A 13940-nucleotide genomic window follows, 5' to 3' on the forward strand; every position below is an offset into this window, starting at 1 on the left:
GGCGAAATAATTTCTTTTTTAGCAAGATTTTGCAATGTTTGATGGGCCTACAGTTGCTATTTATGCATATCTTCGTGAATGGTTGAAGCCTAATACTCACAAGATTGATAAATGTCGTATGATTGAATCTTTGGTCCACTGAGAAGCTCTTTATCCAAATTGATTTAAGTTTAATGTTGATGGTTGTAAGAAGGAAAATAATAATTCTTTACATAACCAACCGACAGCAGACAAGGGATATGTTGATGTTGATGGTTGTAATCTCTCCTCTTTTTCTTTTTCTTTTTCTCCCCTTCTTTTTAAACGCTCATGATTTTATCTTTGTAAAGAGAGAAGAAAAAAGTTGAGAGAGAGAAGAAAAAAATCAGGGAAGGGAGGGGAGAGAAAGAGGGAGGAGAGATAATATCATCTTTATAACTTGGGGTTCAAGATTGTCTCCCCTCCTACTTTCTATCCCTTTCCCTCCCCTCCTACTTTTCAGCCATTGATTTCATGTTAAGTTAGTTTAATGCTCCAGATTTTGCCACCTCACTAACAGCTCCAAAGCATCTTTAAAGCCCAATTTCCTAACTTCTTTTTGTTGTCTTTCCAGTGAGAAAATTTTCATTATGACCAGAACACATGTGATATACCATGTGTTTTTATATACATGGTGAGAAATTTTATTTTTTAAGTTATTAACTTTCTAACATACATTTCCCACCATTTGTATAGCGCATCTTCCACCTTTCCTAAACTTCACCTCCCGCCAATTCGATTTCTGAGTCAAAATCGCAATAAGTTTGATCTTCTTACCTTTTGCAACTCTATCCTTATGCCATTTTACAATGTTGCATCTTCATTGGGTCTTCCCAGGTCTGTTTATGTAATTTTCTTTACTTGTTTTTGCGCCTTTTTGCTATTGGATTTGTATTTTCTTTTTTATGACATGTTGGGGTCTTCTTTTTCAGATTGAATGTGTCCCATTATTTGTTCTTCTAGAGTAATTGAGAACAATTTTGAAGTATACTAGTTGATTAAAGCCCACAACCTTCGTAAAGAAACAAAGTTTGAAATGTTGATTCTTTTCTCTACCATACCTTTTTCTATATTGCAGATACGATTGAGAATGATTGATTCTGAAGAAGCAAATATTATCAACAATGATGACTTGAACGAATTCAATTGTACACCGAGGTGTGGTATGGAGTTTGATTCACAAGAAGTAGCCTATAATTTATATAATGCCTACAGACAAGAAGTGGGATTTAGTTTTAGAAAAGAGTGTCACTACAAGAATAAGAAAACTAATGAAGTCACTTCAAGAATATTTGCTTGTAGTAAGGAGGGTTTTCGGCTCCAAGATAAGCAAGATTACAAGACAAATAAGCCAAGGGCAGAGACACGAACAAGTTGTCATGCTGAAATGGTTATTAAGTTGAATAGATCTAATGGAAGGTTTTTTGTGCATGAATTTGAGGAACAGCACAATCGTGCTCTTTAGAAACCAGAGTGTGCACATATGCTACCATCTTAGCGAAAAATATCAGACTCTCAGGCTGCTGAGTTAGACTTGGCAGAAGAATCTGGTATCCCACTTCGTTCGTCTTATGAGTTGATGGCTAAGCATCTTGGAGGAAGGGAATCTCTTGGTTATACAAAGGTTGATTAGAAGAACTATCTCCTGTCTAAAAGGCAAAGAAAAATGGTGTATGGTGAAGCAGGAAGCTTGTTGAGATATTTTCAAAGTAAGACAGTTGAAAATCCTTCATTTTTTATGCAGTACAATTGGATAATGAAGAGCAAATAACCAATATATTCTAGGCGGATGCTAAAATGGTAAGTGACTATGGTCATTTTGGAGATGTTGTTTCATTTGACACTACCTATAAAACTAATTGAGTAGGCCGTCCGTTTATCGTGTTTGCTGGCTTGAATCATCATCGAGAATGTGCACATATACTTGTGAAACATAATGTGCAGGGGAAAGCACAGAATAAAGAAGTTGAGAAAAAAATGGGCTAAAGCATAAGTAAAGATGGCAGTTTGCAGGAATGACAACTACGGGAATTAGTGAGAGCTTCAATGCTAGGTTAAAAGAGTATTTACAATCTGACTATAATGTGGTACAATTTTTCATGCATTTTGAGAGAGTACTTGATGATCAGAGGTGTAAGGAGTACCAAGCTGAATATAACTTGTGTTATAAGAATGCACAAGTGAAAGTTGCAGCTATGATGGTCAAACAAGCAGGTGATACTAACACGAAAGCAATATTTGAGGATTTTCAAGAACAATACGGGGAAGTTCCAGCTATAATGGATTAATGATGTTCCCCATGAATAATGCCACTGTTGTCCAAGCAAAAGGATTAAAGAAGAGAGAGATTTGTCGGGGAAGAAGACGACTTAAGAGTTGTTTGGGAAAAGCTATAGCCAAAAGGAAGCCTTCATCTAACTCCCATTTATCGAAGGTAAAGTTATTAATTTTCTAAAAATTATAATAGCAGTAAACTAAGTCATATGGTTTACTTTTCTATATTATGACATTCTAAAGGAAACTTGTATGCCAAAGGAGACCGTTGGAGCGGGATGTTATATTGCTTCTCCTCCACCTTTCTTTTGTGCTCCCGTGATGGCTGAACCAAGGGGACCTTTTCCAGTGGTGCATACTTTGAATTCGGTGAGTGGCAATTTTCATAGTCAGAGGGACATGAAATGCTTAATTCCATGCCATGGATGACATATGAAGAACCTCAGTATAGTAACAAATCCCACTCGTTCTACCACGTGTGGTCAAGTCAAGCTTTCAGATATATTTCATATATTTTTATTGCTTTTGTTATGTTCATGGTATAATTTTATTTGTATCCTTAAAAAATTATTGTAGGCTTTGAATTTGAATGTAAGCGGTGACCACTGGAGATGAAGAGAGGAAGCCAACTTATTGTTATTGCCGAAGCTGCTATGCCATACATAGAGATTGCAGAAAGCCCATTCTTGAGTCTGCATTACCAAAGGCTTAATTGAAAATTTTGCTTCTATTGTAAAGTACAAGAGGTTGTAGGCAAAGTTATTGAGTTAGATAGTTTTGAATCCTGTTGGTTTCTGCAAAACAAAGTTTGTGTGTGTAATTTTGAATCTATTGATTTTGTGCTTATTAATTTTGAATATGCAGAAAAGTTCTGCTTGTAATGGAAGCATGTATTGGCATGAAATCTCATTTTCCAACCAAGGCACTCTACTTTTGTCTTAGCATCAAAACATGATATAAAACAAAGCAATGTAAAATGATTATCAGAAACAAAAGCATCTTAAAAGCATATAGGAGGGGGCAGGAAAGGCAGCAGAAAAAGCCTAGAAAATTGGGCTTTAAAGATACTTTGAAGCTGTTGGTGAGATGGCAGAATCTGGAGCATTAAATAAACTTGTCATAAAATCAATGGCTGAAAAAGTAGCACGGGATGGAAAGTATGAGGTGGGACAATCTTGGTCCCTAAGTTATAAGGACGGTATTCTCTCCCCTCCCTTTCTTCCTCTCCTCGATTTTTTTCTTTTCTCTCTACCTTTTTCTTCTCTTTCTTTACAAAGATAAAATCTTGAGCGTTTAAACAGGTGGGAAGAGAAAAAAAAAGATAGGAGAGCTTACAACCATCAACATCAACGTAAAGATGAGAGAAGAAAAAAAATCTGGGAGGAAGGAAGGGAGGAGAGAGAACACCGTCCTTATAACTTGGTCCTTTGTATCGTTTGGTACGTGGGATGGGACGGAACACAGTGGGATAGAAGACGCACTCTCCCACGTTTGGTGTGCCAATTTGCCTCGGACGCGCTATCCCGTGGAACGGGTTTTAGTCAATTTTTTGTGCCACCCTCCCCCGTGGAACGACATGTTCCAGCCCATGAAACACAAAATTATAACTTTTTGGACGACAATACCCCTAATCTTTTTCATTAATTTCACTTTGAAAATTAAATAAAATTAATCAAAATTCTAGAGATCTCTCCATTTCTGCACAATTAGCATAAAATATTCATTAAAAATAAAAAATTGAGTTCTCTTGTTTTTCCGGGAAATCAAGCTTCTTTGATCGCACTTCAAATTTTTGGGGAAACTAAGTGACAAAAACCCAACAAAAAGCAATTTTCTCTGCGTTTGATTTCTATATTCAAAGAAGAAAATAGCAAAACGAAGAAAACCCAGATCAGATAAAGGGTTCTTGAGAAAGCCAAAGAGAGGAAATTTTCTGTATTCAAAAAAAAATTTCTGTGTTTAGAAAAAAAATTTGGGAGGAAGGAAGGGAGGAGAGAGAACACCGTCCTTATAACTTGGTCCCTTGTTTCGTTTGGTACGTGGGATGGGACAGAACACAATGGGATAGGAGATGCACTCGTCCCACGTTTGGTGCGCCAATTTTCCTGGGACACGCTATCCCGTGGAATGGATTTTAGTCAATTTTGTATGCCACCCTCCCCCCTGGAACGACTCGTTCTAGCCCATGGAACACAAAATTATAACTTTTTGGACGACAATACCCCTCATCTTTTTCATTAATTTCACTTCGAAAACTAAATAAAATTAATCAAAATTCTAGAGATCTCTCCATTTATGCACAAGTAGCATAAAATATTCATTAAAAATCAAAATTTACCTCAACAGATCAACTCAAAAACTGAGTTCTCTTGTTTTTCCGGGAAATCAAGCTTTTTTATCGCACTTCAAATTTTCGGGGAAACTAAGTGACAAAAACCCAACAAAAAGCAATTTTCTCTGCATTTGATTTCTATATTCAAAGAAGAAAATAGCAAAACGAAGAAAACTCATATCAGATAAAAGGTTCTTGAGGAAGAACATAAGGGCACCGAGGAAAGCCAATGAAAGGACGTGGCTGACACAGTCGCTCGAGGGATGGGACGGCGAGGATTAGCCTAAAGATGTGAGGGATGACGTTGAACTCGTAGTAGGTGGCTCAGGTAAGGTCGAACTAGTCGGAGTGGATGGGTACGATTGTCATTTAATCTTTCGTTCCATTTCGGCCTGAGCGTACACCAAATGTAGCATGGAACCTCCGTTCCGTTCCATTTTGTTCCGTCCCGTTCTATCTCGTTTTGTCCCGTCTTTATACCAAACGGTACCTTATTGAATGAAAGGAAAGGCTTCTGCTTGGCTTAATACCACTTCAGTCCAATTGTCTTCTTGTTCTGGAAATTGACAACTCCATGTGATGAAAAAACATCTCATGTTTATTGTACGGATGAAAAGTGTTGCTTTACACTATTACATTTAAAGTGATTAGAAATTCCGTGAAAATTTACAATATCCCATTGCATTGATGAACGGGTGAGATATAGAGAAACAAAATTTTATACTTTCATCTACTACATTGATGCTTAGGCGCACCGAAAATCACCCAAAACCCTAAAATTCTCCTCATGAATTATGTGTCTAATATTTTTCAGAATTGTTATCGGCACTTGCAAACAGTGTTTTATGCATGTCGGTCTGGAAGTTATCTACGAGGGGTCATGATAATTATTTTAAAATGTTAATAACAGTTATCTTTTCTTATTCTCGGTAGGCGGCTACCTCCCTACAATCTCAATATATTTTAAATTCACTCATGTTCAATGAGAAAATGCCATATGACAGGTTTGACACAATTTCCTCACTCCGCCCTAAACTCACCCGTGATGAGAAGACATGACATGTCTTTTGCGAATGACAGGGAGTTGGACAAAACCATCCCATCCTTGTTTCAATAATTGTTATGAATTATCGTATACCGATTAATCTGTAAGTAGATAAGATAGCTACTCATTTTCCAACCTGACTTCTCTGCCTTCTCATTTTTCATACACTTCTATCATTTCCTATTTGTGCGTTTACGGTTAAATCACGTCAACATTTTATATTATTATTATTTTTATATTATTATCTCTATTAAACAATTAATATAAAATGTTGACATGACTTAACCGTGACAGCACAAAATAAGAGGAGATGAGAATGTATGAAAAATGGAAGGGCAGAGAAGCCGGTCCCTCATTTTTACCATAAAAGGAAAACATTTCATCACAAGATTGCAGTGCGGACAGAGAGGGTTGTGGTTGTCGTAGATAAACCTAGGTTTCCTCACAAAGCAGGAAATTGAATTAAGAACAAAACAAATAGATTGCGGGTAGGAAAAGACAGATTTTTAGTGTGTCGGGAACACTATTTGGTACATCAAGTGTAATAATACAATTGGTTAGAAACTTGTTAAAAAAAAAAATTTCCAACTATTTATATCATATGGTGTATCAAACCGTGTTCCTAATATCAACGAGATTTGGATGTAATGCATACAAATAAAACCCCTTATTAATGTCACACTATTATGTCTTGATAAGATCTTTATTTATTCCTTGCAACTACCATATGAGAAATGCTAAGGAGACTCTCTATGAACTTTCTGTTTGTCACTTCATGTTTTTGGCACAATATATATAATGTTAGTACCATAATTGACTGTAAACTGTAAGGTGACAGATAGTCTATAAAAGTTCCATTTTAAGAGAGTCTTCTTAGCATTTCTCATACCATATTTTGACAACATAGAAAGTAGCCATTTTTTATTGTAAGTTTTAGTTTTCACACGTATTTATGTTATGCGAGACAACCGCAAATAAATCTTTTTGTATGTACAACTTTTATCAAGTTTAAGAGTTATAATTAAGATATTCCCGGTTGTATATATTTATATGTTTTTAGTCAGTACAGTTGGAGTTCATCATTTATGTGTACGTGATAGATATCCTCGGTTACATGGCAGAATCTCTCATGAATGTCATAGCCAATAAAGTAGGCTCCTATGCATCATTTGTTTCTGTGTGAAGAGAAAACGAATAAATACATGCAACAACCTATTGTTGCTGATAGTATACAGCTTCAGACTCATGAAATTTGTAGCCACTCTACATATCTCGTGTGTAGAGTGGTACATCAAATGTGTCGAACTTGGTACATCAAGTGTCATAATGCAATTAATTAAAAAACAAGATTTCAAATCTTTATTTTCAAGTTTTACACCTAACAGGGACCCAATTATTCTCTTTGGGACTTCTACAGCAACAAAGAAACAACCTCAATCTACTTGCCCACCATCCCATACCTTTTTTTTCTTGTTTGGTTTGGTGGTAGGGAATGAAACTTATCTACGTTCACTTCTTCTGGTTTGCAGTTGACTGGTTTTTCCATTAGTGTAAAAACGAAGCTTCATGGACTGATGCAATGCATGGGGAAAAATATATTTAAGGTTTTAGTGACTTCTCATCTCTTAAAACCTTTGTGACCTTCTCTTTTAATTGAATTGCCTAGTAACTATCCTACTCTTAAATATTTAGTATACCAATGTTTGTAATTTCCCTATATAAAGGGCTCCATATGTATCCTTAAAGTAGTGAAATTAATGAATTAAAGTTAATCTAAGAAGAGAGTGGGTTTTCTCCTCATTAAAATCAAGTGTGAGACTTGGTCGTGTCGAGTGAATCCATGATTAGCAACGTGAGTAAATCCATTGCCCCTGGTTGAGTGCTTCCCAGGTTCTATCCCCGTGGAGACGTGAGTGATTTCGTCCCCCTTGGTTGAGCGATTCCCAGGTTACAACCCCTTGTCTTTTCGAGACCCTCGGTCTTTTCTGCATCAAGTGGCATCAAATAGAGATGACAATTCAAACCGTTAAACCCGATAACTGTGGATAACCGCCTAAATGGAGAGGATTTGGGTATATTATGGATATGGGGAAAAACGTGAACTTTAATCGGTTATGGTTTTGGATATGATTATAAGGGTCCCCAATCCATATGCGTCCCCGAATCCGAACCGAATAATATATAATATTATTTGGTTTATGTATTATAGTTTATGTAATATATATATATATATATATATATATATATATATATATATATTGTATTTGAGTGAAACTATACCATCATTACCATATTCCTTATTCGCCACATAATGTATTTAGTATAGTATTATTCGCCGCATAATGTATTACAAAATTCATTTATTGTTATGTTTTATTTATTTATTATTAGACGTGGCTATTTAATGAAAAAATTAGTATTCACTAAACCATTGTGCGCCAATTGGATGAATATAATTTTTTTGTTTTTGACGAAGATGGATATAACCGTTAACCGATAGGAAATTCGTTACCCGGTGGGTATGGTTATGGATAATCCCCGATGGTTATTTTGCGATTATGGATATGGTTAATTATCATGTTTATGGGATAGATATAGGATTTCCGTCCCCAAACTGAATCGTTGCCGTCCCTAGCATTAGAGCAGGTTTTCTGTTGTGGAGTTAAAAGGAAAAAAAATCATGTTGTTGATTCTACACTTCTTCAAATTTCAGTTCAGTCACCTAAAAGGTTACCTATAATTGGAAAGGTCTGCGAGTCCACTTTCCAACAGAACAGATCGTGCCTCAATCAAATTTTTTTGCAGCAATTTGCTAGCAAATAGTGAAAGGTGTACGTTTTGTGCAAAATTTGCAAGGCGCGGTTTCTTTTTCAACGAAGAGATATACCAGCATCTTGTTCCAATGAATAATAATCAGGTATATGAAAACCACTCTAGTATGATATTTATGGAGGAAGATCTGTTTTATTCACAAAGAATTGATTGGAATTTGCCTCCACTATATGATGAGTATTCGGAGGATGGTGTTTTGATGATTCCTATCCAAACAGGTGCTAACGTTGAAGTGAATGTTGAAGAACATGCTTTGATAGATATTTGCAGCTTGGAAAGTTCAGAATATGAAGGATTTGGATTTTTTCAAGATGAGAAGATTGATAGTCCAATGTTAAGTTCATCAATAAGCTACGGGCATGTAAATTTGTGGTCACGGCCAAGTGATGAAGGAACTGTTCAAATTTGCTTTTTAATTCTCCAGCACATTTTTAAAGATCACGTTTTGGGGACATTACAACCGATGGCATATCGTTGGGAAGGTCGAAAACCTAAATTCAAATTAAGATTAAAAAGATACAAACTCGAGGACGAGTTTTTTCGAGAAGAGTAGAATGATGCAGTGCATGGGGAACAAATATATTTAAGGCTTTAGTGACTTGTCATCTCTCAAAACCTTTGTGACCTTATCTTTTGATTGAATTGCCTAGTAACTGTCCTACTATTAAATATTTTGTATACCAATGCTTTGTAATTTTCCTATTTAAAGGGCTCCAAATGTATCTTTAAGGTAGTCAATTAGTGAATTAAAATTAATCCAAGAAGAGAAAGAGTTTTCTCCTTCCTTAAAATCAAGTGTGAGACTTAGTCATGTCGAGAAGAAGAAAATGATGCAATGCATGGAGAACAAATACATTTAAGGCTTTCGTGACTTCTCATCTCCCAAAACTTTTGTCACTTTCTCTTTTATGAGTTGCCTAGTAACTATCCTATTATTAAATATTTACTCTACCAATGCTTTGAAATCTCCCTATTTAAAGGGCTCCAAATGTATCTTTAAGGTAGTCAATTAGTGAATTAAAACTAATCCAAGAAGAGAGTGAGTTTTCTTCTTCCTTAAAATCAAGTGTGAGACTTGGTCGTATTGAGTGAATCCACGATTAGCAACGTGAGTGATTCTGTTGCCCCTAGTCGAGTGATTCCTAGGTTCTATACCCATAGAGATGTCAAGCGAATCCGTTGCCGTTGGTTGAGTGATTCCCAGGTTACTACCCCTTGTCTTTTCGAGACCCTTGGTCTTTTCTACGTCAAGTGGCATCAGAGCATGTTTTTTGCTGCAGTTAAAGATCATGGTTATGATTATCAATCCATTTCAAGATCACATCGTTGAAGAGATTAGTTTTGTCGATTGGAAATCTCCACCAATTTATGACAAATATGACGATGAGTATACCGTTGATGTGGCTCATCAAGGAGTTTATATGCTGCTAGGAGATGAAGGCTATTGGGGTTATCCACATAATATGAGTACAATGGCGGAAACATTTTACATGTAGCTTCATAAGGAGGAACTAAGGTGTACTTGCTTTGGAATAACATGGCAGTGGAGTTCAAGGGAATATTTTGTGTGACAGAACAACTTGACTGCTCTGGATTTGCTTTTGCTATTGTGGCTGTTGTGGAAAAAAATTGAAAGGTATCCAAAAGATCAAGGAAAACAAAATTAAAGGAAACTCGAGGACGAGTTTTTAAGAGGAAAATGATGCAGTGCATGGAGAACAAATATATTTAAGGTTTTCGTGGCTTCTCATCTCCCAAAACCTTTGTGACCTTCCCTTTTAATTGAATTGCCTAATAACTATCCTACTCTTAAATATTTAGTATACCAATGCTTTGTAATTTCCCTATTTAAAGGGCTCCATATGTATCCTTAAAGTAGTGAAATTAGTGAATTAAAGTTAATCTAAGAAGAGAGTGAGTTTTTTCCTCCTTAAAATCAAGTGTGAGACTTGGTTGTGTCGGATGAATACACGATGAACGACGTGAGTGAATTCGTTGCCCCTAGTCGAGTGATTCCCAAGTTTTATTCCCGTAGAGACGTGAGTGATTCCGTCCCCTCTGGATGAATGATTCTCAGATTACTACCCTTTATCTTTTCGAGACCCTTGGTCTTTTTTGCATCATGGACCCCAAGTTATAATATTCTAAAATAGTCATTCCAATTTGTCTATCAATCACAATTAATTTGTTGAGCTCATTTTGTTGTGTACGTGTAAAATAGCCAACCAGTGTCCTTTTTATATCTAAAAAATTGTATAATCCTACAGAGAATATTTATATTAGGCCTCAGCAATTGATATAAAAGGCAACCTGTATAAACACATTCTTAGAGTCAATAATATCAGAGCTTCTTAGAGGGGAAATAGATGGGTTGTAAAACAATGTCTTGGTTTCTTACAGTTATCTTTCTGGTCACTACTCTTACATTTCATACTCCTTCAGAGGCTAGTTATGAGGAGATCCAGCCTTCTGCAGTAGTTGTGGGCACTGTCTACTGTGACACATGTTTCCAAGAGGATTTCTCAAATACCAGCCATTTCATTTCAGGTAAATTCATCTCAAATTTTCAACAAGTTCTTCATCAGTTTTATTTTTCTATTGTAGCCGGTTCAATAATTTCCATACACCCCTTCTCTTCTTCTGTACACACTCATGTTTATATTTTAATCGTTAAATTTGAATAAATCAGAGAAAAATTAAAAGAAGGAAATAAACAAAAGTGTACAAATGGAGAAAATGTAAAATCTAAATTACTGAAAACCTTTATACATGTATTTCCTCCGAGTCAACCGTACAACTACGAAAAATTAAATAACACAAATTAACAGCAAAAAAAATCTCGCTTAAACTAATTCCTTGACGGTAGGATTCTGCTTTCAATCACGATTTCTTTCCAACAGACAACAAAACGTTGGAAGATATGTCATCATAACTTGTCATTTTATTGTCAGTCAACAAAACTTCCTGACATGATATGGATGCATTATCCATCAATAATCTTGTGGGGGTTTTTGTGCAGGGGCTTCTGTTGGTGTGGAATGCAAAGATGGGACTTTAACAAAACAAAGTTTCAACGCACAAGTGAAAACAAACAGCCATGGGCAGTTCAAAGTCCATCTGCCCTTCTCAGTGAGCAAAGATGTCAAGAAAATTGAAGGATGCTCCGTGAAACTAATCCGCAGCAGTGAACCCTACTGTGCTGTGGCCTCATCAGCCACCTCATCTTCCCTACACCTCAAGGCAAGAAAGCAAGGGACCCACATATTCTCTGCTGGTTTCTTCACCTTCAAGCCTCTCAAGCAACCCAGCTTATGCAACCAGAAACCCAACATTCAGAATTCCAAGAAATTAAATTCCCAGAAGTTCTCAGAGATGGCATTCCCATCCTCCTCTCAGGTGGACCCCAAAATGCCTGATCCCTCTCTCAACCAATCTGATCTACTAGGTCTCCCAGGTCTCCCAGGTCTCCCAGGTCTCCCAGGACTCCCAGGTCTCCCAGGTCTCCCAGGACTCCCAGGACTCCCAGGACTCCCAGGTCTCCCAGGCCTCCCAGGACTTCCAGGCCTGCCCCTTGCTGCTGAAAAAACTTCATCCAAGTCCTCCAACTCCAAAACTTCAAGGAATGGGCAACTAGGTGATAATAAAGAAGTAGCCCATCCAGATTCACCACCAGCAAGTTCAGCACCATGATTCCCAACCTGCCACCTATCCTGGTTTCTGTTGGGTTCCTATCCTATTGGGCGTAACCCGTTTAAGTAGAATAAGCCCATTTAGGTCTTCTGAGTTGTGGTTTCCTGAAGTTCTATGTATTTAGGTCTCTTCCTTCTCTTTCGAGAATTATGTGAAATATTGAATGTTTAAGTTTTATCCTCTTTTCCCATTTTCTCTCTACTTCTCCCTCTTTCTTCTCTAACGAGAATATGCCGTTCATAGACAGCTACAAGTAAGGTAATATAATACGATTCAATTATTAGTTAAATACAATGATTATATCGTTGAAACTTAAAATTTCAAGATAAGAGATTCAAAGATAATATATATATATATATATATATATATATAATATTATATATATCAATTATTGTTGAATCTTACCCAAGGATGAAAAAGGGTATGGATATTCTTTGCAGGGGTGGAAAAACAGAAGTGGGTCGGCCATGCTTTTACTATGTGGGCCCCTTAGAGAAAACCTGCTAAAAATGAACCGTTTCAACAGAAGGAGGCAAATAGCTGTACGGAACGACGACGTCCCTGAATTAGGTCATCTTCTTCGAGTGCGACGAGCCGTATCACATACCTTTCCTGTTTCCATCGAGTTTGATCGACTTCAACTTCTGTTTCGACAGAGTAGCAGGGTAATGATTTTGGGAAAAAAATTTAGGGTTAGGGTTTTGGAGAATAATTTTGTGACTAGGGTTTAGGGTTTTGGTTTGTTTTCACAAAATCATTCTACACTGGTGAAATAAATCACCATAATAATAGCAGTAGGCTATGATTTTAACTTAATCAGTACCCAAATGTAAAATTTTATGCTTATTTCCGCAAATACTATTAACAATTTAACATGGAGTTTTAATTTTTTATGAAATTTTTGTAGTTGGTTGGGTTTGTATGATGAATATTAGTGTTTTGAGCCACACTTGTTAGTCCAACTTCAAGCAAATTTGCAATCAGCAAGTCCATTCTCTCTAGCTGCGACCTTCCTTGCAAAGGGAGGCATCTTAACAGAGTCTTCAACCCTTCCCCAAAAGCTATGAATAAAGTCTTTAGCGACGACGGTCCAATTAAGCACTCTAACTTTGGCCTTATTGGTATCGGAACGGGCCTCCCTGGATCAGTGACAGCCGCCGCAGCTTCTACTGCCGTAAAAACTGTTCTTCACGTACCTTGACACTAACCACTTTTATGGTGACTACTGCGCCTTTCTTCCCATTGATGATTTGACTGTCTACCTAAATTCTCATGCTTCCCAACCCTCCGCCACTACTACCACCAATTTCACCTCTACAAGTACAAGCCATGATGATTGCATCGCCTTACCCCTCACCCGCCAGTTGCTGTACGCCGATACAGAGACCGTTACATATGCCCCTTAAGTCCTTGCACAATATAATAGAAGCAAACCTCGGTCAAATAATATAAACTTGAACTCCATTTTGAGCATTGTGAGATAAGGGAATGTGCTAGAAACTATTATGTTAAATTCATTCTTATTAAACCTTTCAAATATGTGATGTTTATTAATAAGCATTTTAGGAATATCTATGACTATGTTTTTAGATTGTTTGTACCATACTTGACCAATCCCGAAATTACTAAGCACCGGTCAACGTTATACCGTCAAGGACTTAGAAGAGTTTCCCTTCAACCAGGAGACCAATCACAGCGCGACACGTGTTGACATCAGAAGCCAATCATAGCGCGACACGTGTCAACATA

At 36.9% G+C, this 13940-nt stretch overlaps 2 protein-coding genes across 51 annotated transcripts in view; both read left to right on the forward strand.

The window, feature by feature from the left end:
• Window positions 1-13940, forward strand: part of LOC126582944 (uncharacterized) — a 102992-nt gene that overhangs the window by 7470 nt on the left and 81582 nt on the right. For 15 of the 49 annotated variants that reach the window (XM_050247192.1, XM_050247196.1, XM_050247188.1 and 12 more), the window contains one exon: window positions 11947-12036. The exons of 3 other annotated variants lie outside the window; for them this stretch is intronic. In XM_050247192.1, coding sequence (XP_050103149.1) covers window positions 11947-12036 — 90 coding nt within the window. Of the gene's footprint in view, window positions 1-10797; window positions 11049-11520; window positions 12037-13940 lie in introns of those variants that run through there. 31 more of the 49 variants (XM_050247211.1, XM_050247219.1, XM_050247217.1 and 28 more) reach the window with 10 other exon arrangements.
• Window positions 2005-3153, forward strand: LOC126582956 (uncharacterized). Of its 2 annotated transcripts, none has more exons than XM_050247242.1 (3): window positions 2005-2452; window positions 2536-2661; window positions 2869-3153. In XM_050247242.1, exons 1-3 carry the CDS (start codon window positions 2306-2308, stop codon window positions 2905-2907), a joined length of 312 nt encoding a protein of 103 aa, XP_050103199.1. In that variant the 5' UTR covers window positions 2005-2305; the 3' UTR covers window positions 2908-3153. The 2 variants fall into 2 exon arrangements, 1 of the variants encoding a protein (XP_050103199.1); XR_007609638.1 differs by lacking the exon at window positions 2869-3153 and adding an exon at window positions 2731-2745 and having other exon boundaries at window positions 2006-2452.

The sequence above is a fragment of the Malus sylvestris genome, chromosome 9 (genome assembly GCF_916048215.2).
Source record: "Malus sylvestris chromosome 9, drMalSylv7.2, whole genome shotgun sequence".
Lineage (NCBI taxonomy): Eukaryota > Viridiplantae > Streptophyta > Magnoliopsida > Rosales > Rosaceae > Malus > Malus sylvestris.